This window comes from Myotis lucifugus, unplaced genomic scaffold (assembly GCF_000147115.1).
Source record: "Myotis lucifugus unplaced genomic scaffold, Myoluc2.0 scaffold_91, whole genome shotgun sequence".
Lineage (NCBI taxonomy): Eukaryota > Metazoa > Chordata > Mammalia > Chiroptera > Vespertilionidae > Myotis > Myotis lucifugus.
This window is the reverse complement of record NW_005871139.1, coordinates 3147066-3156509: the sequence shown is the minus strand read 5'-3', so window position 1 is coordinate 3156509 and position 9444 is coordinate 3147066. Positions and strand designations below refer to the sequence as shown.

The 9444-nt window shown below is 56.7% G+C and overlaps 1 protein-coding gene across 1 annotated transcript; it reads right to left on the bottom strand.

Moving 5' to 3' along the window:
• Nucleotides 1-3385: 3385 nt before the first annotated feature.
• PRPH (peripherin) lies at nt 3386-6898 on the bottom strand. Its single transcript, XM_006091518.3, is given in 10 exon segments — nt 3386-3781; nt 4026-4105; nt 4353-4402; nt 4506-4726; nt 4815-4940; nt 5041-5208; nt 5615-5710; nt 5878-5938; nt 6299-6606; nt 6608-6898. Coding segments are annotated over 10 exon segments (1413 nt in total). The 5' UTR covers nt 6845-6898; the 3' UTR covers nt 3386-3715.
• Between the last annotated feature and the right edge of the window lie 2546 nt (nt 6899-9444).

Sequence of the window (9444 nt, the reverse complement as noted above, 5' to 3'; positions counted from 1 at the left end):
AAGACAGACAAGAGAATACAGCTGGGGCTAGGTGGATCTCTTGTGCCTGGATGAGGACACAGCGAGACCCAGCCTTCAAGCCAAAGCTTTATTTTATAGTCAGAGCACACAAAGCAAAACAAGGGAAGTGATCAACATGTTTACCATGTTCTTGTGAGTTTCACCTTATTTTGGCAGTACTTGCTGCACCTCCCGCAAACCACTAGCTATCCAGGAAGGAACTAGGGAGGACTATAAGGTCAAGCTTAATTATGCTAGGAGGGCTCTGCCCTCCAAGCTGGGACTTGTTTGTGACCCTGTCACAGGTCAGTCTGAGGCTTGACCCCATAGCCGCTCCCTACATTCTTTACTTCCTTTTTTCTTTTTAAAAATGGGGTTATATGCTACTTGTAGAAGAAAGCATAAAGCAGAAAGATACTGATAGATTCAGTATCTTAAACTATGCCATCACACCTGAACTCCAGACCTGTGGATCCAACTGCCTGCCAGCCATTCCTCTTGATTGTTCTCACACTCAAAAAGCCCCAAACTGACTTTGTTGTCTTGGGCCCCCTCTCCCATTACTCTAATCTTTCCTGTTTCTGTGAAAGGTTCACCATCTGCCTGTTTGTTCGAGCCAAAACCTTAGGCCACCTTTGCTATTTCCTTTTCCCTCACCTGCCAATCTCTCCCTGGGTACTGCAGATTCTACTCCTTGAATATTTCTCAAATCCATCCACTTCTTTGCCCAACAACATCTTTTGCATGTTGCACTGCAACAGCCTCTGAACTGGTCCTCCATCTCCTTTCAATTGTTTTTGCACACTACAGCTAGACATTTTTTCTAAAATGCAGATCTAAATACTTTATCCTCCTGGTTAATCCTTTTCTTCCCTTTCCTTTAGGACAGTGGTTGGCAAACCGCGGCTTGTGAGCCACATGCGGCTCTTTGGCCCCTGGAGTGTGGCTCTTCCACAAAATACCGGCTCTTCCACAAAATACCGACCTCTGCACATGGGCCACGAAGTTTCAATCGCACTGTACGTGCGTGCCCGCACTTGGTATTTTGTGGAAGAGCCACACTCAAGGGGCCAAAGAGCCGCATGTGGCTTGCGAGCCGTGGTTTGCCGACCATGGCTTTAGGATACATTCTGAATGCCTTAATGGGGCATATAAGATCCTCCATGACTGGTTCTCATTTCTCCAACCTCAACACCATTCCTCCCTTTCTATCCTGCACTCCAGCATTATAGAAATGTTTTTAATTTCCAAACTTGCTCCCTAACCTCTTGGCTGACATTTACCTAGAAAGTCCTCCTCCTCTCCCTGCTTTCCCTGAATAACTCCTGTTTGTTCCTCAGTGCTCAGTGTGATGGCACCTCCTTTGAGAAGAAGCCTTACTTCGAGGCTGTGTTAGGTGCTCCTCTTCATGTTCCTACAATCCATCTCCTTCCCCCAGTCATAGCACTCACCACCAGGTTGGAATTGTCTTTTTAGTTGTCTATCTACCCTCCCCCCGCAGACTGTGAGCTTCTTGAGAGGGGACTCTAGCTTATTTCCTTCACCTAGCACTGTAATTGAGTGAAGGTCATTTAAAATCCAGAAAAAGATTTTAAATATTTTTTAAATTTATTGATTGATTTTGAGAGAGAGAGAGAGAGAGAGAGAGAGAGAGAGAAACACCAATTTGTTTTGTTTTTATTAACTCTTACCTGAGGATATTTCTCCGTTGATTTTTAGAGAGAGTGGAAAGGAGGGAGAGAGAGAAACATCGATGTGAGAGAAACACATTGATTGGTTGCCTCCCACATGTGCCCCAACCAGGGCTGGGGATCAAGCCTGCAACCGAGGTACACACCCTTGACCTGAATAGAACCCTGGGACTCTTCAGTCTGTGGGCCGATGCTCTATCCACCTAGAGAAACTGGCTAGGGTGAGAAACATTGGTTTGTTTTTCCACTTATTTATGCACTCATTGGTTGATTCTAATTAATTGAGCTACCCAGCTAGGGCAGTCCAGAAGTAGATTTTGACTTGAAGGCAAGGGTAAGGTGGAATGGAGTTGGAAGACAGAGTGGAAACGGACATTTCTTTTCTTTTTTTAAAAAAACATTTTTATGATTTCAGAGAGGAAGGGAGAAGGAGTGAGATAGAAACATCAATGATGAGAGAGAATCATTGATTGGTTGCCTCCTGCATGCCCCCTACTGGGGATCAAGCCTACAACTCGAGCATGTGCCCTTGACCGGAATCGAACCTGGGTCCCTTCAGTCGACAGTCCAATGCTCTATCCACTGAGCCAAACCAACTAGGGTGACATTTTCTTTTCTTGCAATTTTTTTTTAATTTCTTGATTTGAGAGGGGGGGGGGAGAGAGAGAGGGAGAGAGAGAGAGAGAGAAACATTGATTTGTTGTTTCACTTATATATGCGTTCATTGGTTGATTCTAGTATGTGCCCTGACTAGAGATCAAACCACATTGAACCCACAACCTTGGCATATTGGGATGATGCTAACTAACTGAGCTACCTGGCCAGGGCAAAAGTGGACATTTTTAAGTAGGGGGAGGGGTAGTGGTGGCAGAATTTGATTTGCTGGCTAAGTGTTGATTAGGTTTAAGTAGATGGCAGGGACAGGCTGGGGGAGAGACTATTGAGGCAGATAGTGTAACCCAGGCCAGAGATGATGGTGGCCTGGACTAGGGTGGTGGCAGAGGGGATGGGGAGAACCAGACAGGCTTGAATGAATTAAGAAAAAATTAACGCCCTGACTGGTTTGGCTCAGTGTATAGAGCGTCAGCCTGTGGACTAAAAGGTCCCAGGTTCAGTTCCAGTCAAGTGCATGTACCTTGCTTGCGGGCACATCCCCAGTAGGAGATGTGCAGGAGGCAGCTGAATCGATGTTTCTTTCTCATCGATGTTTCTAACTCTCTATCCCTCTCCCTTCCTCTCTGTAAAAAATCAATAAAAATGTATTTTTTTTAAAAAAGAAAAAAATTAACAGAATTGCCTGGGGTGGGGAGATGAAGAAAAGGGTGTGAGATGAATTGAATTCTAATTTGGGCAATAGAGGTTCTAGTGGTGCCTTCTTCTAAGGTGGGGAATCCAGAAGGAAGAACGATTACAGATGGTAGAGGAGAAGAGCTCAGTTTGGGACATGTTGAATGTGTGGGCCTATGGGACACCCAGAGGCAACTGGGCATTCAGGGCTGCAGAGGGGGAACACAAGTTGAGAAGGACAGAGAGAGGAGAAAAGCCAGAAAGGTAGATAGGAGTCATTGATGCCTCCTAGTGAGATGCACAGATAGTGGGATGCAAAAAAGAAATGACTAGAGACAAGGAGACAATACTGCTGAGCCTCCTCCTCACAGGTACCACCACTTCCACAGACACAAATACACTACAGGTTTCTTTGACAGCAGTTTTATTTGATTCGTAGTTAAACTCAGACCCTGGCCCACCCCATGGATCATGGGATCATGGCAGAAGTAGACTCGGGAATCATCGGCCTCTTACCGAGATCAGAAAAGGGGAATATATGGGTCATATCTATATTCAGGGCGGGGAGAGGCTCAGCTACAGCTGGCTGGGTAGGGTTTGGCTAGAGGCCAGGGAAGGGGCGACTGGTACCATCCCCTAGATGCATGCAGATGGAGAGGAGACTAATTCAGGACTGGTGTTCGGGTATGGGCTTTGAGTAGGCCCAGGGCAGGTCAGGGACTTCTGGACCAAGGGGTTCAGTAGCTGTGAGTAGAGGACTTGTCCAGCTCACTGCGCTGCTCCTTATGGGACTCTGTCACCACCTGCTGGGGGCAAGGCATGTGAAGGGCACAAACATTCAGGACCGCCCTCCTCCCAGCTCCTTTGGGACCTGGTATCTCCCCTCTGGCATAAAAAGCGGAGGCTCCGATCTATCCATCTACCTTCTGTCTCCCTCCCACCCCATGAACCACTATCCCACAATATCCTAAGATCAGCGGCAGCCAAGCTGGGGCTCAAAATAATATTGAAAACGATGGGGTCCTGGGCCCAAGTGTCCCATCTCACCTCCCCATTCCGGGTCTCAATGGTCTTAATCAGAACCATCTTCCGGCTGTGGCTGTCCTGCGGAGGCTCCATCTCGGGCACTGGAAAAAGCAGGTGAGGGTGGAAGAGAGGAGGCTTGGTGATGACCTCCTTTTAAGCGCTCATACCGACGACGGGGAGGGGAGGGGCAGGACTTAGAAGGGCGAGAGTAGACCAGGATTCAATAGAGAGAAATAATCCCTGAGCAGAGCCTTAGCAAGAGTCCGGTCAGGGCAGGAGAGGACAAGGGACAGACAGGTTAGAGGCCAGGTGGACAGACAGGTTGGGGGCTAGGTGTGGGACACTCACCAGTCGTCCTTATATTTAAGGATGCAAAGGAATGGACGGGCACGGAGATCCTGGGGGCGAAGCAAGTGGTTAGCTCCTCTGCCCAGACCCGAACACATCCCTTCCAGGACCACACCCTGGCCCCACCCCCACCCCCGGCAGCCCCGCCCCCACCGGCTCTCCTCGCCCTCCAGCAGCTTCCGGTAGGTGGCGATCTCGATGTCTAAGGCCATCTTGACGTTGAGGAGCTCCTGGTACTCGCGCAGGTGCCGCGCCATCTCCTCCTTTAGCTGCCTCAGCTCCTCCTCGAGGCGCGCATTGCCCGCCTGGTACCCGCCGGCCTCCAGCGCGAACTGCTCCTCCAGCTCCCGCAGCTGTCGGAGCAGCGCCTCGTTCTGGGGTGGGGGCGGGAGCACGGGTCAGAGAGGGAACAGCCTTCACCGTACCCCCTCCCCCCGGGCCGGCGGGCAGCCTGGTACTCACCGTGCCTCGCAGTCCGTCCACCTCGCACGTCAGGCTCTGGATCTGGCGTCGCGACTCATTCATCTCCTGCTTGGCCTGGCGCAGGGCCTCATGGTTTCGGTTGGCGGCGTCCGACAGGTCCGCGTACTGCAGGGTGGAGGGCACCCCAGGTGTGGGCAGACGGGATGCGCCGTCGCCCAGGCGCCCCACCCTCTGGGGTCCTCCCCAGCCCCCTGGGCTCTCCCACCTTGGACTTGTACCACTCCTCTGCCTCCTGCATGTTCTTGGCCGCGATGCTCTCGTACTGCGCGCGGATGTCCCTTAGCGCTGCTGTGAGCTCGGGCTTCACGGTCGCCTCCACTTCGACCTGCTGCACCTGCTGGTTCTCCATGTTCACCTGCATGTCTCGCAACTCCTGCCGCCCAGGACACCAGGACGTCGAGTTCGCCGCGCAGATCCCACGCGGGCCGCGTAGATCGCGCACAGAAAAGAGCACACACACTTGAGTGACCAAAAGGGGGCGCCAAGGAGTGCAGAGCGCACGGGACTGCGCAGCCTGCGCCTGGCCCACACTGAGCCCGCGGCTAGGTTGTCGGGTGCAGCTCCGCTGTTCGCCACCAGGTGGCGCATGGGCGGGAGACAAACCACCTGTAGGCGAGGTGGAGGGGCTGTGTCTCTCCACAGACTCTCACTTCGCTTCCCCAGGGCTATTCCTCCGCTGGATCTGCCCGTCTCCTCCAGAGCTTGCCTCCTAGCTCCAAAGAGACCCAACCTCCCAACCTCCCAACGTCCGAAGCCTCCCTGATATCCGGTTCACCCACCTCCTCATGCAGCTTCTTGAGGAACTCAATCTCATCCATCAGAGATTCAATCTTGCGCTCTAGCTCCAGGCGGGCCAGGGTTGCATCGTCCACGTCCTTCATGGGGTAGCAGTAGGGGTTCAAGAGCAGGGAGGGGCTGCTCAGCACGGGGAAGAGCCTCTGAAGGCTTCTGATGGCCTCCCCGGACCCACAGGTGCTACGCTGGACACACAGGCCCGGGGTAGAGGTAGGGGGACGGACACCCACGCGGGGCCCGGGCTCACCTTGCGGAAGAGCACGAGGTTGTGCTCGGCGTCCTCCCGCTTGTGTGTTTCGTCCTCCAGCCTGGTGGGGAGAGTGGGCAGAGGCTGAGCTGCAGGGTCACCGTGCTCCCGCCCACCCCCCACCCCAGGATCTGGGGTACTGCCCAGGACTCTCAGGAGGGGTCTTCAGGCTGCCTGATGGGCGCGCCCCATTTTCTGTCTAGTGGGCTGGGAGCTGAGCGGAGGCCGCTTTATACACGAAGAGACATGGCCACTTTGCCTCCCCAGAGACTCGGCAAAGTGGTAGAGGGCGGGCAAGGATGCTGCCAGCACACGCCCTCCCGGGTTCAGCCTGGAGGCAACTCCCTGGAGTGGCTGGGGGCGAGGGAAGGGAAGGGTGGAGCCGCCTCCTCCAGGTCGCCGCCCGGCCCTGCCCCCTGACCTCTGCTTGAGCGCCGCCAGGTCCTCCGCCAGCCCGTCGCGCTCCACTTGCACCCGGTCGCGCTCGCGGCCCAGCAGCTCCAGCTCCCGGCGCAGGTCGCGCAGCTCCTGCTGGCACAGCTGGTCGGCGCGCGCCGGCTCCTGGCCCCGGGCCTGGCTCAGCTCCCCGCGCAGGGCCGCGTTCTGCTGCTCCAGGAAGCGCACCTTCTCAATGAAGTTGGCGAAGCGGTCGTTGAGCTCCTGCAGCTCCTGCTTCTCGTTGCTGCGCGTGGCCAGAAACTCCTGGTTGAGGGCCTCGGTCAAGGAGAAAGTCGAGGCGCTCCGAGGGCAGGCGCAGGAAGGCGCCGCGCCGGCGCGGGGCCCCGCGGAAGCTGCCCAGACGCACGGACGAGCTGGAGGACGCCGAGCCCAGCAGGCGGCTGCCCGAGAAACGGGAGCTGGACGAGTAGGAGAAGGCCCCGGGGGACAGCGAAGGCGGCGGGCCGAAGGTGCGGCGATAGGAGGTGGAGCTGATGCTGCTGGCCCGGAGGCCCGACGGGTGGCTCATGGTGACCGAGGACGGACAGTCGCCGCTGGCAGAGCTGGTCCCCGAGCCGCAGACCGCGGCGGGAGGCTTTATAATCCTGCAGGCTCGGCGGGGGCACGGGCAGCTCCTCCCACTGGCCTGACTGTGCGGCTAAGTGGGGAGGGGGACGCCCCACCCTTGCAGCAGCAGGAGCGCCGCACCCTCCCTCCCCGGTTGCTGGCGCCCTGCCTACTCGGTTCCCCCTGTTGCTGGTAGGGAAGCCAGCAGGGATGGCGACTACAGGCCTCAGGCAGGAGGGGTTGGAGGTCAGCGCTCTTCAGCCAGCATCCAGAGCTGGAGAATAGGGTGGGAGGGCTGATGTGGGCTGGGGTCCCGGCCGGAAAGACCTGGTAAAAACTGGGGGATAGGACCGGGGGCTTCCGGCACCGTAGGGAGGCGGTGGCTCAGGTGGATGGAGAGCTGGCCTGGCTTAGGCCCCAGAGCCCGTGTCTCCACTTTCCCCCTGAAGGCTATGCTCTGCGTTCACCTGCTGTCAGTCACCTCCTTTGTCGCCACCCCCAGCGAGATGTCGGGGAGCCGCAGGGGAGAAGCGGCGAAGGGAGTGGGGAAGGCCGCCTCTCTAATCCCCAGGGCCCAGTGAAGGGCTGCTGCCGGCGCCAGCTCTGCGGCTAATGGACTGGCCACTTCTCCTCCCCCTCCCCCGACAGTTGGCCAGGGGGTGCTTGCTTATGTCTCCGCTTTGAAGACACAGCTCCCAAACCCGGGCCCACCCAGGCCCTAGCAGGGTGGGCACATCACAAGGGGCGGAGGGTGACTGGGCCCAGCTCTGGGACCCGCGGGGCAGGGTCTGGGTCCTGCCAGAAGCTGAGCTGACTGAGCCGGTGTGTGCTGTCTGGCTTTCCTGGATTCTCCCTTCCCCCAACCAACTGCTGCGCAGTCATGGCCTTACGGGAACCAGGACGATTCCTGAGGTAGGAAGGGGAGGAGGCTGAGGGGTGGCGGCTGCTGCCAAGGCTGAGAGATGGATGGACTGACAGGAACCGGTTTCCAGTATTAGGGAGGTGCAGGTACCCAAGGATGGGTGGGGCTGGATGGGGAAGAGATGGGGGAAGAGAGGATGCCCATCCCCAACGGTTCAGGGACTGAAAGAGGAGAAAGAAGGCCACAGAACGGATCCACAAGCCTGTGCACTCAGACGCATATGTATAATAGCACTGCACACCTATGTGCACACACATTACACACACACTCACACCCCTTCCTCCCCTCCCCACCCTGGAGTTAGCTGGAAGGCTGAGGTCCGCCGGCCTTTGCATGTCAAACGGCTTCCAGAACGCAGGCACAGGCTGCCGGGGAGTGGACAGGGGCAGCTGGCAGGGTCTGCAGGAGCCGGGGTGCTGAGACCTTCGGCGTTTGCCAGGAGCCATGGGGCTGCTGCCGCGGGGGACTCCAGGGCTCTCCAGCAGGGACAAGTCTGCCTGGGGTTGACCCTGAGGACAAGAGTTGGGCATCTGGGGAAGCAGGTTTGGGACTCCGGGTTGGATCTCTGGCTGAGGCAGTGAGGCGGGTGGCTCCCTGGCTGCCAGCTCCTTCAGCATTGCAGGGCAGAGCAGCCTCCCCCTCTTTGTGTGTCCTCTGAGAAGGGCCAACGCCCAACCGCAGGCTCACATCCCCACCGCCTCTCTCTCCAGGCCCCTCCTTCCTTCCGGGCCATTAGTCTCTCCCTGCACAGCTGCCAGGTCCTTCTCCTTGATGGGTCTGTTCTGGTTGCCAGGGGAATGGGAAGAGGGAGGATGGGAGAGAGGGAATAGGCATTCCAGGACCTGTCCCCTGGAACCTCTGGGAGTGGGGAGGGAGAGGGTCCTGCCTGGGCTGGGGGTAAGGGTCTTGGCAGATGTGAGGAGGGGCTGGGGAAGCCTTGGCGCTTTCTGCCACAGCCCGAGGCTCTGAGTCCCAGCTGCCGTTGGCCTGGAGCCCCATCTCCTCCAGCCTAGGCCCTGCCCTGCCCCTGCTTGCTGTCCTCAGGGTACAAAGTGGTAGTCCGAGCTGGTACTGCAAGCAGAGGGGCAGGCAAGGCCTGGGAGGACCAGCTCAGACCCTGTCTTTATAAGGAGCTGCTGGTCGACCTGGGTCTTTGAGAGTAAAGGCCCCTTGGGCTGGGACCAGGGAGTTCCAGTTGGGGTTCCCATTCCCTCCTCTGCTTGAGCTCCCAGCTCACACCCCAGATGCCTTAGAGCAGGGGTCCTCAAACTTTTTAAACGGGGGGCCAGTTCACTGTCCCTCAGACTGTTGGAGGGCCGGACTATAGTTTTTAAAAAAAACTATGAACAAATTCCTATGCACACTGCACATATCTTATTTTGAAGTAAAAAAACAAAACGGGAACAAATACAATATTTGTATTTGCATGTGGCCCGCGGGCCATAGTTTGAGGACCCCTGCTTTAGAGTGAGGGGGCCAGGGCCTCCTCAGCAGGGCTCAGGGAGCTGTGGAGGGAATAGGGCCAGGGCCTCCTCAGCAGGGCTCAGGGAGCTGTGGAGGGAGTAGGGCCAGGGCTTCGGTGGGGAAAGGCCAGCAGGCAAGCAGAGGAGACTGGTCCCACTTACTCAGAAAGACCCAGG